Source organism: Peromyscus leucopus, chromosome 10 (genome assembly GCF_004664715.2).
Source record: "Peromyscus leucopus breed LL Stock chromosome 10, UCI_PerLeu_2.1, whole genome shotgun sequence".
Taxonomy (NCBI): domain Eukaryota; kingdom Metazoa; phylum Chordata; class Mammalia; order Rodentia; family Cricetidae; genus Peromyscus; species Peromyscus leucopus.
In genome coordinates, this window is record NC_051071.1 from 84,858,802 (window position 1) to 84,883,162 (window position 24,361).

The 24,361-nt window shown below is 41.4% G+C and overlaps 1 protein-coding gene across 1 annotated transcript in view; it reads left to right on the plus strand.

Moving 5' to 3' along the window:
* Nucleotides 1–2,576: 2,576 nt before the first annotated feature.
* LOC114695753 (COP9 signalosome complex subunit 4-like) overlaps nt 2,577–24,361 on the plus strand; it is a gene marked incomplete at its 5' end in the record, with an annotated part of 33,151 nt that continues 11,366 nt past the window's right edge. Inside the window, 8 exons of the mRNA XM_037208857.1 lie at nt 2,577–2,667; nt 3,177–3,328; nt 5,296–5,399; nt 8,762–8,915; nt 9,139–9,289; nt 15,073–15,243; nt 19,348–19,463; nt 22,173–22,254. Coding sequence (XP_037064752.1) covers nt 2,577–2,667; nt 3,177–3,328; nt 5,296–5,399; nt 8,762–8,915; nt 9,139–9,289; nt 15,073–15,243; nt 19,348–19,463; nt 22,173–22,254 — 1,021 coding nt within the window. The remainder of the gene's footprint in view (nt 2,668–3,176; nt 3,329–5,295; nt 5,400–8,761; nt 8,916–9,138; nt 9,290–15,072; nt 15,244–19,347; nt 19,464–22,172; nt 22,255–24,361) is intronic.

Sequence of the window (24,361 nt, forward strand, 5' to 3'; positions counted from 1 at the left end):
ACTACTGTTCCTAACTGCGAGCCATCGCACGAGGCTCAATAGTAAATGGCTTGGTTTTTGTTCTGTTTTTTTGTTTGTTTGTTTGGTTTGTTTTTGTTTTTGTTTTTGTTTTTTGAGACAGGGTTTCTCTGTGTAGCCCTGGCTGCCCTGGCACTCACTCTGGAAACCAGGCTGGCCTTGAAATCACCTGCCTCTGCCTCTCAGGTGCTGGGATTAAAGGCATTCACCACTGCTGGCAGTTAATGTTTTTAAAAAGACAAAAGAGAGGGCTGGAGAGATGGGTTACTGGTTAGAATGCTGGTCACTTACTCCTAGAGAACTGGTGTTAGTATCTCAGCATCTACACTGGACAGCTCACAACCACCTGTAACCAGCTCCAGGGATGATCTGATGTCCTTTCCTGGCCTCCATGGGCACCCAAATTCATGTGACAGATGCTCACACCAACAGATACATAAATAAAAAAATCTTAAAGATTAATAAAAAGATGAAAGTAATAAAATTTAGCCCTCTTCTGACTCAGTTTAGGAAGTACAATGTTATATCTGCTCACTTGGTGCCACATACCCTTCAAGACAGTGTATTTCAGTGGTGAAGCTCCCGTCCTCTTGGGCTTGTGTTTTAGGAAGGAACTCACTGTTGCCTGGTAATCGTTACTGTTTACTTTTAGCGTTTCTCTTACTTGTATTATAGTGCCAATTTGAACCGTATGTGGTGATGGATAGTAAACCAGTTGCTAGGACTGAATGCAGACATCTGACAACATAAAGATCATTGTTAGTGCATTGGGCTTGGTGGAGTTTGTTTTGGACATACTAAGACATTCAGTCTGTCTAGGCAATATTATCTTATTGTTGATGATCCTAGATTCAGGAGGTTGACAAGCTGGTCACCTCAAATAATGGTCTTGTGTGTCTGTATAACATACAATTGAAGAAAAATGTAGCTCATTGTTTAAGACACTTGAAAGAGCCAGGCGTGGTGGTGCATGCCTTTAATCCCAGGACTTGGGAGGCAGAGGCAGGCGGATCTCTGTGAGTTCAAGACCAGCCTGGTCTACAAAAAGAGTTCCAGGGCAGCCAGGGCTATGCAGAGAAACCCTGACTCAAAAAAAACAAAACTAAACTAAACAAAGAAGACACATGAAAGAAAATTGGTATTCTGTTGTTGTGAACCTAGCCTTTAACAGCTGAACTATCTCTCCAGCCCCAAAATTAGTGTTTTAGTTCTAATTTTAAATGGGAATTTTCAAGAAAAAGGCATGTTAGATTCAGTTACATAGAGCTAGTAACACAGAGTTATGAATTTACTTCTCTTCTGATGGGCTTGAAAATTTAAAAAAAAAAAAAAAATCTGGTACCCAATATTAAAAACTAGAGGTAGCACCTTAGATTTACGGGTTTCGTGTTTATTTTTAAAATTGTTACGATTGCAGTCGGGGGATAGTGCACACCTTTAATCCCAACACTTGGGAGGCAGAGGTAGGCGGATCTTCGAGGCCAGCCTGGTCTACAGAGCGAGTTCCAGGACAGTCAGGGTTACACAGAGAACTAACCCTGTCTTGAATCCACCCCCACCCATCAGCCCCCACCCCCGCTCATGCCCCAGATTGTTAAGATTATGTTTGTTTATTATTATTATTATTATTTTGGTGTGTGTGTGTGTGTGTGTGTGTGTGTGTGTGTGTGTGTGTGTGTGTAGTGGTCTGAGAACAAATTCTGGAAAATCAGTTCTCTCCAGTGTGTGGGTCCCAGGGATGGAACTCAGGTGTCAGAATTGGTGGAAAGTAACTTTATCTGTTGAGTTGTTTCACCAGTCCTGAGGCTTAGTATTTCTTGTGATGGGCTGGAAACTTTAAAAAATACAGATATTTTTTTCAGTATGCTGTAAAGAAAACTGCCAACTACAGATTAATGAGAGGAAGTAGGGTAAATTGAAAAGACTGAGTACGTGTCAAAATTAGTGGTAGAAATGAATAAATAGGCAGGGCATGGTGGCACAACCACAATCCTAGCATTTGGGAAGCTCAGGGTTGCCAAGTTAGCTGGGCTACGTAGAGAATTCACGGCCAGCTTGGACCTATATCACAGTCAAACTCTGACTCAGAAACCCAGAAACAGATAGACAGTAAGATGAATAAACAAACTTAGGAATTTATTTATTAGACAGTGACTGTCTTAGTTTCATTTCTGTTGCCACTATAAGATACGGTGAAAGCAACTTAGGAGAAAGGGTTTATTTCAGGTCACAGTTCCAGGTGACTGTCCATCACTGCTGGAAAGTGAAGGAAGCAGGAGCTTGAGGCTGCTCCACATCACAGTCAAGAGCAGAGAGAGAATAAGTGCATGTGTGATTGTGCTCAGCTTTCGTTCTCAGTAGTTGTGTTCAGGATCCCCTGCCTAGGGAATAGTGCTGCCCGCAGGGGGAGGGTCTTCACCTTTAGTTAGTGCAGTCGGGGTCTCCTGCAGAAGTGTCCACAGGCCAGTCTAAGACACTCCTCGTGGAGACTCTTCCTCAGTGGTCCTAGATCAGTTCAAGTTGACAAGTAGAACTAAACATTCATTATTTTTATGTGATACTGTTTTAGGTATCGTCAGATTCTGGAAAAAGCCATCCAGTTATCTGGGACAGAACAACTAGAAGCTTTGAAAGCTTTTGTGGAAGCGAGTGAGTAGACTGGAAGTGTCCTGCTTGTCTTCTGTTACTGAGTAATTCTTGAAAGCCTTGTCAGCCTGTTGTACAACAACCAATAGTAACTGTGCTTTGAGATTGTTTTATTCCAGACTTCTAACTGCTTACAGTTGGGTTATTTCTCAATTGAATTATCTTCAAATTTGAAAACCCCAATTAAGGTTTTGTATAGATGCTCTTTGCTTTCCTTTTGTACAAAAATAAAGAGAAAAAAGGAAAAGTGTAAAATTTTCAAGAAATAAATTTTCCCCAGTCTCTCCATTTCTTAGAAAAGTTACTATATTTTTCCTGCCTTGTGGTAGATAATCTAATTAGTAAAATCCAGCATAAGGAAACTAATTATGTAGCATGAGATAAGTCTCTGAGTAATACATTGAAAGCTGCCCTCATAGAGGTTTTAAATGATAATTTTAAGTGAAATTTAACTGCTTAATGGAAACTTAGGATTATTCATGTTTCATATTTCTCATCTTATTTTTAATAAGTGGTGAATGAGAACGTCAGTCTTGTGATCTCACGGCAACTGCTGACAGATTTCTGCACACACCTCCCTAACCTGCCGGACAGCACAGCCAAGGAGATCTATCACTTCACCTTGGAGAAGATCCAGCCTCGAGTCATTTCCTTTGAGGAACAGGTAAGAGATTTTGTTGCTTTGTTTCATTTTGTTTTAATGAATCAGGAGACTGAAGTTCCTAATTCCTGGTAATTTTTTTTTTTTGGAAGAAATTTTTTTTTTTTTAAAGATTTATTTATTATGTATACAGTGTTCTGTTTGTATGTGTGTATGTCTGCACACCAGAAGAGGGCACCAGATCTCATTACAGATGGTTGTGAGCCACCATGTGGTTGCTGGGAATTGAACTCAGGACCTCTGGAAGAGCAGCCAGTGCTCTTAACCTCTGAGCCATCTCTCCAGCCCTGGAAGAAATTTTTATACAATGTATTTTAATTATGTTTTCTCCTCCCCCAATTTATCCCAGGAGCTCCCCACCTCCTTACCCACCCCAACTTTATGTTCTTTTTTTTTTCTTTCTTTTCTTTTTTTTTTTTTTCGTTTTTTGAGACAGGGTTTCTCTGTGTAGCTTTGGTGCCTGTCCTGGATCTCACTCTGTAGACCAGGCTGGCCTCGAACTCACAGAGATCCACCTGCCTCTGCCTCCCAAGTGCTGGGATTAAAGGTGTGCGCCACCACCACCCTGCCTCTTTTTTCTTTAAAAAAACAAAAAACACAAAAACCTCCAAGAAACCAAAATAAGAAACAAATGAACAAAACCTACAAAGACACAGAAACAAAAATCAAAACAAAGGAACAAAAGAGCACTAAGACAAAATAAGTTGGGTGCTGGAGAGATGGCTCAGCGGTTAAGAGCGAACAGCTCTTCCAGAGGGCTCGAATTCAGTTCCCAGCACCCACATGGCAGCTTACAACCGTCTGTAATGCCAGGATCCAGTACCCTCACAAAGACATACATGTGGGCAAAACACCAGTGCACATAAAATAAAAATAAATAAAATGCCCAAACAAAGCAAAATGAAACAGGAAGTCCACAGAAATCCCATTGAGTTGGGTGTGGGCCTGATAGACCCACAGAGACTGATGGTCCCTTTGCCATAGGGTATCCGTTGTAAACATCTTCTTGGGGAGGTGTACGGCTGTGTGTTTACTGCACCTCTCGGGGCTGGAGCCCAGGCTGGCTTAACCTCTGCAGGCCCTGTGCTGGCCGCTCAGTCTCTGTGCGTTCACATGTGTACCAGACGTGTTGTGTTACAACAGCAGATTTTGATCTTAAAATAATAGGTTATTTTTATGATCTGATGTTATTAACTCCTTAAGGGAAAAAGTTGCTTGGTTTCATGTTTTGTATGAAGCTGTGTCAAACAGCATTTACAATAAGTATTAGGATATTGCAGCTCTAACTGGAGAGTTAGTAAAGTTTTCTTTTTTTTTTTTTTTTTTAAGATTTATTTATTTATTATGTATACAGTGTTCTGCCTGTATATATCCCTGCAGGCCAGTAAAGGGCACCAGAACTCATTACAGATGGTTGTGAGCCACCATGTGGTTGCTGGGAATTGAACTCAGGTCCTCTGGAAGAACAGCCACTGCTCTTAACCTCTGAGCCACCTCTCCAGCCCTAGTAAAGATTTTTTATTTGATTTTATTTATTATTATGTGATATGTGGGTATGTAAACAGGTGCCACCATGCACAGGTAAAAGTCAGAGGACAGGTCTGTAGAATTAGTTCTGCTCTTTGGCGTGCCTATGGGTTCTAGGGCTCAAACTCAGATTATAGGCCTTTGTTGCATTTTGTCTTGAGCAATCTCAGTAGCCCTAGTAAGATTATTTACAAGTTAAGATTAAAGACATAGGGAAACTCCAACATCATGTATGTTGCAACACAAAAGCAAAATTTAATACTGAAAACAAAATGTTGCCACAATCCACAATGTAGAAATGTGTCCTTTCAGTGCATTATTTTGATATTCTGTGAATGCACACTTGATAGGAAAAATTGGATGATCTACATAAACCTGTGCATTCTTATCAGCTTACTGTATTGAAGGAGAGCACTGTTAGAGTAACATCTCTGTCATTCCAGGTTGCTTCCATAAGACAGCATCTTGCCTCCATCTATGAGAAAGAAGAAGACTGGAGAAATGCAGCCCAAGTGTTGGTGGGGATTCCTCTGGAAACAGGACAAAAGTATAGTAAAGAGTGGATTTGGATGGACGTGTAGAAGTGCTCACTAACACTCTTTCTTACTCCTAATGTAGAAGATACAAATACGTATGTCAGATGGTAGGAAGTGCTTCTCAGGAAGTGACTGTGAGCTGTCCGAGGGCAGCGTGTGACAAGTCACTTTGTGTTGTTAACACAAAGGTCTTAAGGTGTCAGCGTACCTGTAGTGTTTTCTTAAGAATAAGGATACCAGTGTGAGTAGAGGTAACACAGAGAAAGACAAGAGAAGGAAGTCAGTCCTAGGGATCAGAGCCGATGGGTTCTTGAAGCCATTTGTAAGGACTTTGATTCAAAGAAATATGAGAAGGCCACGCAATCAAGAGGCAGAGGCAGGCAGATCTCTGTGAGTTCTAAGCCAGGCTGGTCTACTCAGTGAGTAGTGGGCTAGCCAGGGCTTTCATAGTAAGACCTTCCCTCAAAAAAAAAAAAAAAAAAAAAAAGGAAAATGAGAGTGAGCCATTAGATGACTTTGAGCAGCAAAGTGACATGATGTGATCTGTGTCTTACAGAATCACTAACTACTGGGTAGAGAATAAACTGTTAGCAGCAGAAGTAGAAATAGCGATATTAAGTTTATGCACAGCCATAGCTGAGGAGGAGGATCTGAGAAATGCTGTCTTCTGGAGATTGCCTGTGGCTTTGCTTAATTTCCTCTGTGGAATATACAAAATAGTCAAGTCCTGAGCAGTTGGAAACATGGAGTTGCCGTGCCCTGTAGGGAGTAGGTTTTAAGGGGCATTCAAGTGTACATTTTGTATTGCGATAACTAGGTTAAGTTAACTAGTAGTGAGTAGAGTATTTTAGTCTGCAGGTAGTGCAGCATGCTTGATTACAAGTAGACATTTGGGAGCCATTGCCTCCCTACTAGATTGGATTGATACCTTTCCAGGGGAGGTAAAGGATGTAGTTAGAGAAGAGGAGTGAGCACTGTGGCCTGGAGCACTCCAACCTTAAGAGAGAATTGGCTGGAGGGAGTCATAGCACGTGGGAAGGATTGTCCATTGGGGTGAGAACAGTAGAGTGTGCTCCTTCCTAGACGCCAAAGGAGGGAAAGAACAGGCGTGAGGCCATGCTGATAACGAGTGGACTAAGGGTTGGCTGGGGTTAGCATTCATCAGGTGTGGGGGCGGGCAAGGCTACGGGAGGCATTGGTGAGACTGAGGAGAACTGAAGCCTGTTTGGAGAAGTGAATGTAGACAGCTCTCTGGTGGAGTTTTCAAAAAAAAAAAAAAAGGAGACAATAATTAGTGTAGGAGACCACAGTGAAGGTTAGAGGGGTTTTGTTTGTTTGTTTTTTGTTTATTATGTACAAAATGTTCTGTCTGCATATATTCCTGCACTACAGAAGAGGGCACCAGATCTCATTACAGATGGTTGTGAGCCACCATGTGGGTGCTGGGAATTGAACTCAGGACCTCTGGAAGAGCTGCCAGTGCTCTTAACCTCTGAGCCATCTCTCCAGCCCAGAGGTTTTTAGTTTATGATCCATAAACTAAATCTGGAAATTAAGATTTGAATGGTGGTGCACGCCTTTAGTCCCAGCACTCTGGAGGCAGAGCTAGGTGGGTTTCTGTGAGTTCAAGGCCAGCCTGCTCTACAGAGTGAGTTCTAGGACAGCCAGGGCTACATAGAGAGACCTTATCTCAAAAAACAAAAGTTTGATGTTGAGTAATTGGCAATGGAACCTCGAAGAAGAGTATAAAAAGAGAGGAATCTGGTAGGAGGGTGGGCATCTTAGACAGGCATCATCTTGGTTCGCCACACTTCGTCTAGGGCTGTCCTGCAAGGTCAGCAGCCCTGACCCTCCTTTCTCAGGGCAGCGGCATTGCCATGCCTCGCCGTAACCGTCAGAAATGCCAGATGTTCCCTGGCGGGCAGACTTGGCGCAGGGATGTGAGGAACGCGGAGAACAGGCCGTGTGTGCTAGTGGGGTTTGTGCGGGTCCTCGGGTTGCTGTCTCAGTGAAGTCAAGTGCAGGCACCAGCTGCGGTTGTAGAGGGCCTGGGAACCCAGAGAGTGGGACAATAGTGGAGTCGAACTTTGGATAAAAGGGAACTTCCTTTCCTTAAAAATTATTCATTTGATGTTTAAAATAGTGAATAGGTTACCTGATAGAAAATTGAAAAATTAAAGAAGCTTAACGTGATATAACAATTCCTATCAGTTTAAGTTGTGAGTGGGAAAACATAAACTGTTGATAATAAATAAGCTGAACAAACGATTTCAGTTCATAGACATGCTTCCCATGGTCTGTCCCTTCCCCACAACAATCAGAACAAGAATTAATTTCAGGGGGGGAGCCAAGTGAATTTTAATTGGCTTTTTTTTTTTCCCTTTCTTGCTATAAGGTATTATTGCTTTGGCTGGCAAATAGAAAAGATTACTTTTCTGAGTATTCATCTTGAATTGTGAGTTTGAGTTATGTAAGGTCTCCAGTTCTTCATTCCTGGAATACGATGTAACCAGTGAGGAAGGAAGGAAGGAAGGAAGGCAGGCAGGCAGGAAGGCAGGCCGCCTGCGCTCTCCCCACTCCCCTAATCAAGATGAGGTTTTGTTGTCTGTATACAAACGCACTTTACTTGGGTAGCAGAAGTACATTGTAATGATGTTTGACATACTACTGTATTCCACAGTTTATATTTTTGATATAGGGTCTTGCTATATAGCCCTGGCTTGGTATGTAGACTTGGCTGGCCTCAAACTCAAAGAGATCTGCCTGCTCTGCATCCAGATTGCTGGGATAAAAGGTGTGTGTCACCATAGCCTGCCTTTTCACTTAAAAAAAAAAATAGATGGTGTCTGTAAGCACCTAGTAATGTTATCACTACGTATTTTTCCACCTTTTTACACACCACAGCTTCATTCCTATAAATCCGATACAGTGATTTCCATTTTTTCCTAGCATAAGTAATTATGAGTAACTTTACAAGTTACTTCTTGTTACTTACTGTAATTACATCCCCTCTAGTCTTTAGGATTTGGTATCTGGAAGTATAGTATAGTGACTTAAAGGCATACAATGTAAAGAATTCAGAGGATCACTGGGGAATTAATGCCAGATTGTTGTCCAGGCAGGCTGAGCCTGGGTGTAGTTCCACTAGCAATGTCTGATAAGCCTGAAACGTGGCACTTGTGTACTTGTTCTGTGAGACTATCTGAGGACTAGGAGCAGCTTTGATATGACCAGTGATGATAAAAATATAAAAGATCAGGGAATCTTAGCTTTTTTCTATAATGTATTATAGTAAGAATTTTATTATTTGTTAAAAATTTTCTTGACAAAATACTCAGTCTGTTTGTCTGTTTTTGCTTTTTATTTATCCTAGACAGTACAATGTAGATTATAAACTGGAGACTTACCTGAAGATTGCTAGGCTGTATCTGGAGGATGATGATCCTGTTCAGGCTGAGGCCTATATAAATCGAGCATCCCTGCTTCAGAATGAATCCACCAATGAACAGTTACAAATACATTATAAGGTAACAAATGAGCTAATTTGGAATTAACTTTGTATTGATGAATTATATACCAAGATGTTTCAAAACATCTGACGAATGTTGATAAATTTGGGGAATTTCCTTTGCTTCTTTTCTTTGCGTGTACTGGCTGGTTTTGTGTCAACTTGACACAAGCTCCCTTTCCTCCCCTAACTAGGACACGTTGTCTTTCCAGTTCCCCTAATTGGACATTTGTCCTCCGCAGGTATGCTATGCACGTGTCCTTGATTACAGAAGAAAATTTATTGAAGCTGCCCAAAGATACAACGAACTCTCTTACAAGACCATCGTCCACGAGAGCGAGAGGCTCGAGGCCTTGAAGCACGCCCTGCACTGCACCATCTTGGCATCGGCAGGTACGCGTGCGCTGTGCTCACAGGGCGGGGCTCTGCTCAGGGACGCTAGGATAAGGTAACCCTTGGCCTGCTTAGCGAGGGACTCTCCTTCTGGGGTGTCTGTGTACAATAAGGTGAGTTAAACATGTAAACAAAAACAGGAACAAAACGATTTCTCTTAAAAAATTTAAGGTGAATGTAATCCGCCTGTAAACCACATGTTAAGAATAGTAAGAAGTAAGCTGGGCGTTGGTGGCGCACGCCTTTAATCCCAGCACTCGGGAGGCAGAGGCAGGCGGATCTCTGTGAGTTCGAGGCCAGCCTGGGCTACCAAGTGAGTTCCAGGAAACGCAAAGCTACACAGAGAAACCCTGTCTCAAAAAACCAAAAAAAAAAGAATAGTAAGAAGTAACAGTTTATTTCTAAAATTTCATTGAATCAAAAATTGGTTGCTGAATTAACTGAGAACTACTGAGGAGAAAGCAGAGATGAAGTCTAGAGATTGGGTGAGTGAGATGACCCCTCAGTAGAGGGTCTTGCTGCCAACCTGGTGACCCATGGTGGAGGGAGAGAACCTCGCCTGGAAGTTGTCCTCTGACCTCCACAGGTGTATCATGTCATGCATACAAAATAAAGAAATGTAACACAATCTTCAAAGAATCTCAGGTGTTCTGCCCTTCCGTTGTTTAACCCTTTGAGCTTCAGTTTTAGACCTAGCATTCATTCTTTTCCTCAGCACATCAACATTTACTAAAGTGTGGTATTGTAAAGCACACAACTTTTAAATAGAAAAGACTGTTGTGAAGGAATGTTAGTTCTAAGCCGTGGCTTTTCTAACCATTCTCAAATCCTCCAGGAACTCTAATAAGTTGAGAGCTCATGACATACCTAGAACTCTCATTTATTTTCCTCTTCTGTTTTGACACGGGGTCTTTTTATTTAGTCCTGGCTGTCCTGGAACTCCCTATATAGCCCAGGCTGGCCTCGAACTTACAGACATCCACCTGCTCTGCCTCCAGAGTGCTAGGGTTAAGGGTTAAGCCACCACTTTTTCTTTCAACTAAGTATCAGTGATTATTGCATGTTAGTATATAAATTCACTTTGATTTTCTATTGTTTTACTTTATCATCCAGACCTATCCAATCGTGGCCTGTAAGCTGTATGCAGCCAAGGATGGCTATGACCGTGATCCAACATGAAATTGTAAACTCACCTAAAGTGTGAGGGGTTTTTTGTTTTTTTGTTTTTGTAACTCAATTGCACGGTTCTCTGGTGTGAACTTTGTAGTTGATAACATCATTTCACAGCGTCAAAAGATTGAACACACCTGTATGCAGCAGTGATTGTGCACAGGGATGAGTTTGTGGATAGGTTAAACTTCTAAGTCCAAAGGTACATAACCTTTTGATAGAAAATGTACATTGTGCTATGATAATACACTCCAAACAAAGATGTTCATGAGTACCTGATTTTTCACAGGTATCAACAGTTTTTTTTTCACTATTTGTCCATTTAGTAGATGAAAGATAACATTTCAGTTTGGTTTTAGTTCATATTTTATTATAATGAATGCATCTTTTCTTGTGTATTTAAGAAGTCATTGTTGATAACCCTCTGTTCTCGTTCTCTCTCTCTCTCTCTCTCTCTCTCTCTCTCTCTCTCTCTCTCTCTCTCTCTCTCTCTCTCTCTCTCTCTGAGACAGGGTTTCTCTGTGTAACCCTGGCTGTCTTAGAACTCACTTTGTAGACCAGACAAGCCTCAGTCGTCAATGTCCCACCTGATTAAAGGTGTGCACCACCACACCTGGCTCCTTGCATGTCCATTGACCCTTTTTTTTTCTTTTTGAGTTGTAAAAGCTCTTCACGTATAAAAGAAAATGATAATTTTTCCCCCAATTTATTGCCTATAATGGACTTTGTGAAACCTTGCCATGCATAAGTTCATTATTATTTGTGCATATGTGTATGTTCAGAGAGACAGACAGACAGACAGACAAACACTGGGAAGGACCCCGGGGCCTCATGCATGCTAAGCACATCACAGGATTTTCTGCCATTGTTCTGCAGCTGTCACATGGCCGGGTTAGTAGAGCACCGATGAGTTGTGCTGGGTGCTCCTCCAGGCACTGTCTCCATGAGCCATTTTAAGTGCGTGAAGGAAATCTAGCTCGCCAGGTGTATCGCCCAGAATCGAGGCACATTTTAATGACTTTTGAAGGAATTGTGGGTATACTGTTTTGACACTATATTTAACATTACAAATGCTGTAGTTTCCTCTACTTTAATTGCTGTGTGGGATCTGAGACACCACCGGTGAGCTTTGGTTTGCCTTGTACTTGTACGCTCTTCTCTTTCTTCTTCTTCGTTTCATTTCTTTTTTTTTTTGGAGAAAGCATCTCCCTGCTTAGACTAGGCTGACCTTAAACCTGTCCCTACACTCTGGCTCCTGAGTGTGAAGATTACAGCCATGAACCTCACCCAGCCTTTTTGTCTCCCACTTTGAAAGTGTCTACCCTGGCAGAATTTTCTGCTGTCATTTACTAGATTTGGAAAATACTGGCTTCCTGAATTATGTAAACTTCCTAATAGTGACACATTTTAGTGGACATTATAAAAATTACATTTGAATATATTATTATTGATCTTATCAGAAAAACTTTCAAGTATAAAAAAAGCTATCAAGCTCATAGAAACAAGTATAAGTTTTAAATTGTACTTGAAAACTCTAATTTTCAAATACCACTGCTTGTTTCTATTATTGTTACAGGTTCACTTTGCTCATTTTTGCTTTGAAAGTATTTTGTGGTGCTGGGATTCAATCTAGGGCTTTGCACATAGTGGGCAAGCGCTCTTACTGAGCTGTGTCCTCTACCTCTCCCCTCCCACACCCTGTCTTATATGTTCATTTATAAAAAAGTACCAAGGGCTAGCAAGATGGTTCCAAAATGCAAGCCTGTGGCCTAAGTTTAGTCCTCATCTAGTGCAGGAGAGAACCAACTCCTGACAGTTATCTTCTGACCTCCACATTTGTGTGCTGTGGCACACTCATACTCTCACTCAAAATCACACACACACACACACACACACACACACACACACACACACACACACACACACACACACCCCTGACTAGTCATACCTTGTCCCTCAGTTATCTCAGGGATCTGTGCAGTAAGAATACTAAGCTTGCAGTCTCTCTGGGACAGCTGTTGTACACGCAGAGCTGCCTGATGGACATTTCCTATTTTGTCAAACAAATAGTAGAAGACCTGTTCTCATTGGGTACAGTGGTGTGATCCCACAGATGGAGACAGGAGGATCACAAATTTGAGGCCAGTCTACATACAAAACTGTCCCAAATAAATTAATAACTAGTAAGAGGACATGTGAAAAATTACAGGCATGTACTACACGCCTGGTTTGTGCAGTTCTGGGCTCCCACTTGGGTGCGCATGACAGGCAAGCTCCACCAACTGAGTGAGCTACATCCCCAGCCTGAGTCTTTCTTAGATATTTGAGATTATTTTTATTCATTGATGGTGTTACAATTGTTATTTGTTTGATTGACACAGGGTCTCTCTGTGTAGCTCTGGCTGTCCTGACTGCTGTGTAGACCATGCTGACCTTGAACTCACAGAAGTTCTTCTGCCTCCTGAGTTGTTATACTTTTTGATGCTCCACTGTCCCAGTATGACTTGGACATGTTCCTATTAGTCTCTCAATATTTCCCTACATTCTAACATAAAAGATAACCTTACTATACATTAGGAATATGTTCCGTTCCCAGCACTGGAAAACAAAACAAACAAACAAAAAAAAACATGCCAAAAATCATGCCTTAAGATCTATTTTATAAATATTTTTATTTCTTTTAAATGGAATACTATCTTAGTTAGGATTCCTTTTTTTTTCTCTCATTTATTTTATTTAACATGTATGAGTGTTTTTCCTGCATGTATGCCTGTATACCACATGTATGCTTTATGTGTGCAGAGGCAAGAAGAGGATACCTGAACTCCTGGGACTGGATTTAATAGGCTTTTGTTAGCTGCTGTGTAGGTGCTGAGGATGTAACCAGGGTCCTCGGGAAGAGCGGCTGGTGTGCTTAACCACTGACCCATCTCTCCAGCCCCCTAGTTAGGATTTCTATTGCTGTAATAAAACACCAGGACCAAAAACAACTTGAGGAGGAAAGGGTTTATTTTGCTTATATATCCAGGTCCTAATCCATTGAGAGAAGCCAAGGCAGGAACCTGGAGACCAGGAACTGAAGCAGAGGCCTTGGAGGAACCTGTTTACTGCCTTGTTCCCATTGCTTACTCAGCCTGCTTTCTTATACCATCCAGGAGGACCAGCCCAAGGGGCGGGGGGTAGGGGGGTGGGAATCCACAGTGGGCTGGGCCCTCCTACCATCAGTCACTGTCAAGAAAATGTCTCCAGAGGCTTGCCCACAGAACAGTCTAGTGGGCATTTTCTCAGTTGAGGTTTCTCCTTCCTAAATGACTGTAGCTTGAGTCAAGTTGGTATAAAACTAGCCAGGACAAAATCCAAGATTTAGACACTGGATGCTACTAGGTGCCCTTGTGGCTACATTCTTATTCTGTAAACCTAGAGTTATATTTTAAAGGGGAAGGTGATTGACAGTACTACTTCTGTTCACTTGGTATTTTTGTCATCAGCTATATAAAGATCCTTAAATGTAGAAGTTGAAACTGAATATTGTTTCTTAGCAGAGAAGAATTTATTGTTGTTTCTGGGACAAGATCTTAGTGTTCAGCTTGGCTGGCCAGAACTTGTTGTGTAGTTCAGACTGGTTCTGGGGTTACAGAAGGGTGTTCCATGCTTTGCGTATATAGTTTTTATGTGAATATTCAGTTATCCTCATTTATTTGTAGTCTTTTGTTGGTGAACATATCTATTCATTAACATTTATTTTTAACTAACCCAAACTCTCAGCTTTCTTTAAAAAATCATTTTCAGATATGTGCAGAGTAAGTAGCAAAATCTGAGTTATCCAATTCCTGTTTCCAGCTGAGAGTGATCTTGTAGTAGCTTAGCTTTTAAACTGTAAACAAGTGTCCTTCTTGTGGGCTAATGGGGGTTTCATTTTCTATAGTTTTGTGCCCTTTTTTGGTGATTTTGCTGTTTAAAATGGTCCCCGACATACTGCTGGATATTCTCTAGTGTTTTGGTGTGTGTGTGTGTGTGTGTGTGTGTGTGTGTGTGTGTGTGTGTGTAGGTGTAGGTGTGTAGGTGTTGGTGGGAACTAGAGGTGGACCAGATCTTGCTGTGGACCAGATCTTGGCTGACCTGCAGCCCTCGGCCTCCAACTTCTGGCAATCCTTGTTCATACTCCAGCCTCCCGAGTGCTGGGATTGCAGGCGTGCACTACCATGCCCTCTAGTGTTCCTTAGGAGAGGCAGTCTCATATGGGGATTTTGTGTGACAAAATAGTGTCATGTAAACTTTATTTTGGCAGAATTAGTGTCAGCTGTGAGTTCAAGGCTAATGAATTAACAGTATATGTTAAGTAAGATTCTAAACAGAAACATGAAACAAAGTTGCAGATTGATTAAGGCTGACAAAAAATTACCTATGGGCTTAGAAGAACCCAATTCTGTATCTCCCATAGAAGCAGCAGCCGAGCATTAACTAAGTGGTGCAGTGACTTTCCTAGAACATTCTGTATGTTATACTACATATCTGTGATGGGGATTGTATTTTAGCAGGCAGACATGGGGTCGTAGAATGCGATGATTTTTGTCATTGAAGAAACAATATTTAACAGTCCTGTGTTCCCCTAGGACAGCAACGTTCTCGGATGCTCGCTACTCTTTTTAAGGATGAACGGTGCCAGCAGCTCGCTGCATATGGGATCCTAGAGAAAATGTACCTAGACAGAATCATCCGAGGGAACCAGCTTCAAGAGTTTGCTGCAATGCTGATGCCTCACCAGAAAGCAACTACAGCCGACGGTAATGGCCTTGTCTTACGTGTGTGTGCGGTGGACGCTTAGGTACAGGCTAGTAGGAGTACGCTAGATGAGTATTTCAAGTAACTTTTCCTGATTCATACAAGGAGGACTGTTAACAGATGAGGAATGTCAAACACAGACATGGGTTTGTGGTATAGTCTAAAAGAGCCCCTATTAGAGAGCATTTTGTGAAAACTGAAAAATTATAGAGAATACCTATGGCACCTGGATTTTAAAAAGCTTAAGCCACTAGTAAATAACATGAAATAATAGACTGTAATAGAGCATAATTATCCATTCTTGATTAAGAGCAAAATTCAGCTCCATGGCTTGCCTAAGGTTTGTCAGAGCTCAATGGTCAGTATAGAGCTCCTTTGCATTTTCTGCTTAAATGATGTGTCTACTTAAATCAGAATGTCTTTGCCAGGAAAAATTTTTTAAATATTTTCTTCATAGTATTATTTTATGTACCTTTGTCTACAGATGTTTTAAAGTACTTGCTATAGTGACCATGATACTAAACATATAGATGTAAACATGGAGAAACATTCAAAGAACAGATTCAACATGCATGTCAGCTAGACCCACTGACTTGGACTCACTGTCACACTGTACCAAAGAGAAATTAGTTGTGAGGAGTCATTTATACTGGGGCTAGCAGAAAGGTGACGTTTTATCCAGTCTTTACTGCTTGGAGCTTAGCCAGATGAGTGACCTGTTGCATTTTCTGTATTTGATTATACTTTAAGAAGCACTCAGGTGTTCCCCATCTTTCTACTTAAAGACATTTCTTTTAATGACTTTTTTAAGGTTTCTTTTTTTTTTTTTTTTTTTAAATTTATGTGTATATGTGTGTGTCAGTATGAGTATATGCCTGATATGTGGAGATGTCCTGGAAGGCCAGAAGATGATGTTTCATCAGCTAGTGTTAGAAACCATTGTAATCCACCCAGTGTGGTTGTGGGGAAACTCAAACTCAGGTCCTAAACATACTGAGTTGTGTGTCTCACCCTAACATTTTCTTTTTCAGGCTGTTTTCTCTATGTGGAATCTCAGAAAAATTCTTTTATGGTTGTAAGATTATTTCTGGTTCTTCTAAGCAATTAACTTTTATCTTAGTCAAACACATTGTGAATATAAGTTGATTCTCATATTTTGCTTTGCTTCTAGAAATATTAAAATTAAATTTGCAGCCCAACTGAGTAATATGTATGTGCTTTAACTGAAGTTATTCCTCCTGTTTTGATTGTTTTTTTTTTACCTTTTGAATTTTTAACTCTCTATATTCTAAGCAGCCATGGGTTCTTTTTAAAAAATGCCTGATATATAAATTAATTAAAAGCTAGGTAGAAAGTTTCCAGAATTAACATAGTTGATCTTTGGATTTGAATTTGAGCTTTCTTGTCATAAAAGGTAAGTGGAAAAATATTGTCTTAGGGTTTCTGTTGCTGTGAAGAGACACCATGACCATGATAACTCTTATAAAGGAAAACATTTAATTGGGGCTGGCTTACAATTCAGAGGTTCAGTCCATTATCCTCATGGTGGGAAACATGGCAGTGTGCAGGCAGACGTGGTGCTGGGGAAGGAGCTGAGAGTTCTACCTCTTGATCATCAGGCAGCAGAAGGAGACTGTCACACTGGGCATGACTTGAGCACATAAGAGACCACAAAAGCCCGCTCCCACAGTGGCACATTCCTCCAACAAGGCCACACCTCCTAATAGTGCCACTCCCTATGGGCCAAGCATTCATACACATGAGTCTATGGAGGCCATTCCTGTTCAAACCCCCACTGTCTGAGCCGTCCTTTAACTACCTTTCAGGAACATTTCCGTTTATTCTCTCTCTAGAGTCATGTAGCATTACTACCAATATATTTTTGCCCTATAGATTTGTCTGTTCTGGTCATTTGATATTAATGGAATCATAATAATATTATTATGGCCTTTCATAATTGGCTTCTCTCATTTAGTGTAATGACTTATCCATGTTATTTCGATCCTTTTTATTGCCAGATAATATTCTATTATGTGGATGTGCCATTTTACTTATTTGTGGGCCGATGGACAAGAAAATTGTTTCCACTTTTGGGCTTTTGTGTTCAAGGCTTTTGTTTTTTGGTTAGTTGGTTTGTTTGTTTTGTAAGTGTGAGTGTGAGTGAGTGAGTGTGTGTGTGTGTATGTATGTGTGTATGTATGTATGTATGTATGTATGTATGTATGTACATGTACAGTCTTCTCTTTTTCCACTGTCTGTCCCTCCTTCCCTTTCTTTGGGGCTTGGGATTGATTTCGTGGCCTTCAATGGCAAACATTTTACTACTGTACCAGTCTACATCCCCAACCTTGGCTTAATCATTTTTTGTCTTTTTGTCTTTCTTCCTTTCCTCCTTTCTTTATTGTGACAGGGATGGTGGGCAGTTGTGAGAAAGGGTTTTTGTAGACTACTTCCCTGGAGGTCTCTGAGTATCCCTGCTGTAGCTCCTGATCTGTAGTAAACACTCAACAAAGACACAACAGCTGAGTGAGCCAGGCAGGCAGGCGGGGCTGAGGCCAGGGCTTCACAAGGCACTCGTGAACCCTAACTTAAAGTGGGGTTCTCTTCCTGAGCTCTGGGTAAAAGTAGCTGATCCTGCCTCTGGGACACGTCTCACATTTGCCTCACAGTAAGGTGCTTATGGGTGACCAAAAGAATGCGATGAGGGCTGGGAAGATGCCTCAGCAGTTAGGAGTGTGCACTGTCCTTCCCAAGTACCTGTGGTAGTTCCCAACACCCACATCTCACATTGCCTACTGTAACTCAGCCACAGAGAATATGATGCCCCTGAATACACATAGTTAAAGATAAAAATAAACCTTCAAAAATTAGGGGCTGGAGAGATGGCTGAGAGGTTAAGAGCACTGACTGTTCTTCCAGAGGTCCCGAGTTCAATTCCCAGCAACCACATGGTGGCTCACAACCATGTGTAATGATATCTGGTGCCCTCTTCTGGTGTGTAGGCATACATGCAGGCAGTACATTGTATACATAATAAATTAATAAATAAATGAATCTTTGCCAGGCGGTGGTGGCGCATGCTTTTAATCCCAGCACTCAGGAGGCAGAGGCAGGCGGATCTTTGTGAGTTCGAGGCAGCCTGGTCTACAGAGCGAGATCCAGGACAGGCACAAAGCTACACAGGGAAACCCTGTCTTGAAAAACCAAAAAAAAAAAAAAATTAGGATGAGGGGTTTTATGAGGCTCCCAGAGCACATTGCATGATTGTTATACTGCTGTTTGCTAATAGAAGTATGTGCTTAAAGCATAAAAAGAAAAGGTAATAGACTTGTCAGCTAGGAGCAAAGCCCCCGTGCAAAGGGCTAAATCCATCCTTGGTGGTTACTAATTACTCACTGTATTACTTTCCTCAACATCACACCCGACCAAAGCAGCTGAAGACAGGAAGGAGCATACAGACCACCATAGTGTGCAAGGCATGATGGCAGGCGTGGGAGATGGCTGGTCACCTAGTGTCGACAGTAAGGACGCTCTGCTGGCTCTCTGCTTTCGTTCAGTCCAGGCCCCCGCCCAGGGAATGGTGTGCCGCTTCCAGGGTGGTCCTTCGCTCAGGGAAACCTATCTGGAAACACCCTCACAGACACGCCCAGAGATGTGTTGCCATATGTGATTGGCTGTTGAAGATTAGCTGTCACACTGCTTTTCTAAATACTGTATTTTATTTAATTGTATATAAACTAAAATGGTAAATGTACCCTGGCATATTGGTGCTTGCCTTTAATCTTAGCACACGGGAGGCAGAGGCAGGCAGATCTCTGAGTTTGAAACTGTCCTGGTCTACAGAATGAGTTCCAGGATAGCCAGGGCTACACAGAGAAATCCTGTCAGGGAGAACCATAATAATAATAATAATAATAATAATAATAATAATAATATAATAATAATAAATTATTATATCAAATGTAAGATTTAGTAATGTCTTGATCAGAGAAGTAACACTGACTTTAATGATTTATTACATGCCTAGAAATTAAAAAAAAAGGTATATCTTTTTAAAGCATAAAATAGTTTCAAATATTTAATGAGTTTATTTATGTTTATTTAAGGTTCCAGCATCTTGGACAGAGCTGTTATTGAGCATAATTTGTTGTCAGCAAGCAAATTATATAACAATATCACATTTGAAGAACTTGGAGCGCTTTTAGAGATCCCTGCAGCTAAGGTATTTTATTAATTCGATACTTTATAACAGGGAATTGAAATCCAAAACTATTGAAGTAATGGAAAAAATGCATAATTGATAATGTTCGCCAGCACAACAAAAGCTACGTGTTTAAAGCCCTGGGTAAGTAGAAGAGACTGTTTAACTGGTGAAGTACTGATGCCATGAACTTAGTGGTGTTAGCTCTCAGACTGTGTTATGATAGTTACTTAGAATGGAAATCTTAGAGAAGTCCCAAGTTATACTCTTTCCATAAGGATGTCTTCTTTCTGAAGTGTGAGATGGAGATGGTGCGTCCTTGTTTCTCTGCCTGGATTGACTCTGACCCCAAGATGTTCTATTGTGATTTCTGCAAAGGAGTTGACTGATGTACTAGGGAGTCTTATTCATTTTTTGGATTTGGTTGGTCATACACAAATCCCTACACAGTACCAAATGTATTTATAGTGTTATTGTTTGTGAAACATCATCTGAATTTCAAATCATACTGAGAGTAAAGTCATGCAGTTTATTTAATTGTGAAGTTTTAATTTAGGATTTTCTTTTTTCTTTCTTTCTTTTTTTTTTTTTTTTTTTTTTTTTGAGATAGGATCTCATGCAGCCTAGACTGGTCTCAAACTCAGTAAGAGGCTGAAGCCAAGGATGACCTTAAACTCTGGATCCTCCTGCCTCTACCTCCCAATTACTGAGATTACAGGTGTGTAATACCAGTCTTAATTCAGGATTTTCTGACAATTCTTTGCATGTACATGTTTGGTAAAGGAAGTGGATTGATTTGGGAACTGAGACTACAGTTGCCATTTAAAAGATGTTTTCTTAGCCAAGAATGGTAGCTCACACCTATGATCTCAGCACTTTAGAGACTGAGGTAGGAAGATGGCTACAGAGTAAGACAAACAAAGAAGCTCTCTTCTCAGGGTTGAGGGGATGGTTCTTGTGGAGACTAGGGAAGTGAATATATTGTTAGTAATAGATTATAATCAGTCAGTCGGATGATGTAGTATTGATTGTGAGGATGTCTGTAAAAGATGAGCAAGTCAGGGGCCAGAGAGATGGCTCATCAGTTAAGAGCACTGGCTTTTCTTGCAGAGGACCTGGGTTTGATTCCCAGGACCCATACAGTGGTTCACAAGCATCTGTAACTCCAGTTCCAGGAATCCTATGCCCTCTCCTGGTCTCTTGCAACAGGAATGCATGTGGTGGACAGACATTCATGTAAGCAAAACATCCATACACATTTCAAAACCAAGCCAAACAAAATGACCAGTCACAGTCTTAATCTGCTCATGTGTGCTAAACATTAACTGTGGCAATAGGAGCTGGCTTTAGAGCATTTTGCTTTTGCCTCTCTATATTTTAAAATCCTCTTCATTTCCTTTGTGAATATGAACATTTGTATCTTTGTTTGGTTCTTGGGCTTTTTAAATAGCTGAATATGGGACATCTTATGATCGAAGGACTCAGGAGGAGGAGGCAGGAAAGTAGCAAGCTTGTCTTGGCTACATAGACCAAACACCAAGTGTTTTGTAATGAATAACAGAATTGATATAAGAAAAACAGGTTTTTCTGTTCCCCCAGAACTATTTATTTATTTTAGGATGTTTAATTATTTTATCTTATGTGTATGGAATTTAAGATTTATTATTTTTATTTATGTGTATGCTCTGCACATGTTTGTGTGTACTCAGGAAAGCCAGAAGAGGACTTCAGATATACTGGAGTTAGAATTACAGTCAGTTGTGAGCACTGATGTGGATGCTGGGAACTGAACTCAGACCCTCTCTACATTGACACCTCTCAAGCCCCGTGTGTATGGGTGTTTTACCTGTGTGTGTGTCTCTGCACCACATGTTTGCTGTTGCTTGTAGAAGTCAGAAGAGGCTGGACCCCTGGGACTGGACTTACGGACTGTCGTGAACTGCCATGTGGGAATCACACCCGGGGCTCTGGAAGAACCAGCCGGCGCTCTCAACCACCGAGCTCAGTTGTGTGGTGCTTTAGAGGCAGCACTGGGCAGGGCAGCAGCAGAACTGTGTGCCTGCAATTTAAAAAAATATATCTTTTTAAGATGTGGACCTCAGTGAAATTTTTGAGGCTGGTTTTGCAGTTTGTTGGTAGAGTGTCTGCTTAGCATACACAAGGCTCTGGAGTCAGTCTTACCTGCATAAATTAGACGATGGTACACTCCTGTAAATGCTAGCACTTGGTAGTGGAGGCAGGAGGACTAGAAGTTTAAGTTCATCCTCAGCTGCATAGCAACTTGAGGCCAGCCTGGGAGTTATGAGACTCTTCATCAAAAAAAAAAAAAAAAAAAAAAGAAAAAAAAAGAAAAAGAGAGAAGAAATTTGATATTTTGATTTTAAATAGAGGAGAAAGTTGGTAAAATGGCTAGAATTTATCCAGCAAAAGTCTGGCATGTCTGTATTCCTCACTTGAGAGGCTGACGCAAGAGGATCATGAGTTCTAGGTCAGCCAGGGTCTATAGAGAGACCTTGTTTCCAAAACAGAACAACTCCAACACAGTGAAATAGGTCCCATTAACTTAAGCGATGGGGTAAGAAACTAGGAGTACAAGACATGTTCTCTGCAAATGACAGACAATCACACAGTGACAGGGAGGTAAGCAGAGGCTTTCACTTGAAGTATGTGGGAATGGTTTCTATGTGATACTCAGTTTCTGAGAGGTTGTTCTGTTTCTGTTTTTAATAGGCAGAAAAGATAGCATCTCAAATGATAACAGAAGGACGTATGAATGGATTTATTGACCAGATGATGGAAAGTTCATTTGAAAGTAAGAAGTTTTGTGCATTCTCATTACAGTAAAATGTCAATGAGCTGTTGTATGTTTGTGATTCAAATATGTTGAATTGTTTTTGACCCAGAAATCTATTACTCAATGAGCTTGTTCCAAAAGAAATAATTTAAAATAATTTTAAAGGTTGTAGTTATGAATATATTAATCTCGACATTTTAAGCCAAGAAAAATTTAACTGAGATTGTATCAGTTTTGCACATTTTGTCACCTGACCGTTGTTGAACTCAAGCATGTGTGGGCACATGGCATGACAACTGCTTTCTCCTCGAGCTCAGTGAGCTAACGTAGGTAGGCAGGGAGTGGACCTTGACTTCCAGCTCTTAGTCCCACTTTACATCTGGGGCCGGGACATTGTTTACTTGTGAGGTTTTCCTTTGAAAGACCTTCCTCAGCACAGATGGGTGTGGCCGGCTGTGGGCACTGGTAGTGCATGTCCATCACTCTACTTTCTGTACAACTCCTCCTGGACCAGGAGGGCCACGAGTGTGCTGACCTCCACTTCCTTGAGACAGGGTTTCTCTGTGTAGCTTTGGTGCCTGTCCTGGATCTCGCTCTGTAGAACAGGCTGGCCTTGAACTCAAGAGATCTGCTGGCTCTGCTCCCAAGTGCTGGGGTTAAAGGCGTGCACCACACTGCACAGCCCTCTACTTCCTTCTAGTCATTGCTTGTAGCTAGAAGGTTTCCTGTGTCCTGCCAGTCTCATAGCGCTCGGTTCCAAGTAAACACACAGAGCTTATATTAATTACAAACTGTATGGCCTATGGCTCAGGCTCATTATTAACTAGCCTTTATAACTTAATTCAACCATTTCTATTAATCTGTGTTTTGCCACATGGCTTCATGACATTACCTGTTCTCTCACATCTTGCTTCTGGTGGTGGCTCGCAGCTTCTGCCTGACTCCACCCTCTTCCTCTCCGTCTTCAGTTGGAATGTGCCGCTAACTTATTCTGCTTGCATTGGCCAAACAGCTTTATTATCAACCAGTGAGAGCAACACAATGTACAGAAAGACACCCACAACAAGTGCTGGCCTTTCTGCTTCTCTTTCTGATTAGGTTGGATCCTGTGGTCCCCTTGTTCAGTTCTGTTTTCACTGGTTCCCTAGGACATTTAACCTGCCTATTGACCTTTTTTTAAATTACTTTTACCTTTGAGATTATAATATAATACAACATCCCCTTCCTTCTCCCCACATCCTTTCATATGCCTCCTTGTTCTTTCAAGTTCATGTCTTCTTTTTTTCATTAATTGCTGTGATTTGTGTATTTGGAAATGCAGATACATATATGTTCTTAAATATAATCTGCTCTGTCCGTATAATGTACTTGTATATATGTTTGTTTGGGGCTGACCTTTTGGTATTGGATAACCAATTGGTGTGCTCTTCCCCGAGAACACTGGTTCTCCAGCTCTCAGCAAGTAGAACTTACTGACCTTTTATTCTAGCTGTCCAGGGAACCCTCCTTATCATTCATGTTTTCAGTTAAGCTAGTCAGTGTCGCTGGTGGAGAGGCAGGACAGACAGACACCACTGTAAACTGAAGAGGGGTTTAGCCCCATCCACCTTCACCATCCTCAGGCGCTTTTCTAACCCTGCTCTTCACACACTCACCAAAAAGAACTGCTTTAGAAGACTGGAATTAACACTTGGTTTGTTTTCAGCTTTTTACATTTCTGCTGACTCTTTCCATCGTATTTAAACACACGGGGGTCTCCCACATAAGCAAGCAGAGTCTGCAGCCTGTAGCCCACACTGACCTAACTCTCTGTGTAGCCCAGGCTGGCCTCGGACTTGTGGAGCTCGTCCGTGTCAGCTTCCTTTGTGGATCACGCCCCTTTGAGCACAGCAGCACAGCCATGCGCCCTGACGCTCTTCCCTGTGTGTCCTCCTCCTGTGCAGTCATCTCTGGAGCCTGCTGATGCCTTTAGATTTAACATCAGGCAGGGACTTGGGCTTAACCCCAGGCCTTTTTCCTGCTCTCAGCACTGGGTCTCTGTGGTGATCTCTTCCCTTTGGTTCTGTCAGCTTATCTGTGTGGAAGTGGCTGGATTTAACGTGGACCGGTCTCTCCTCGTTCTCAG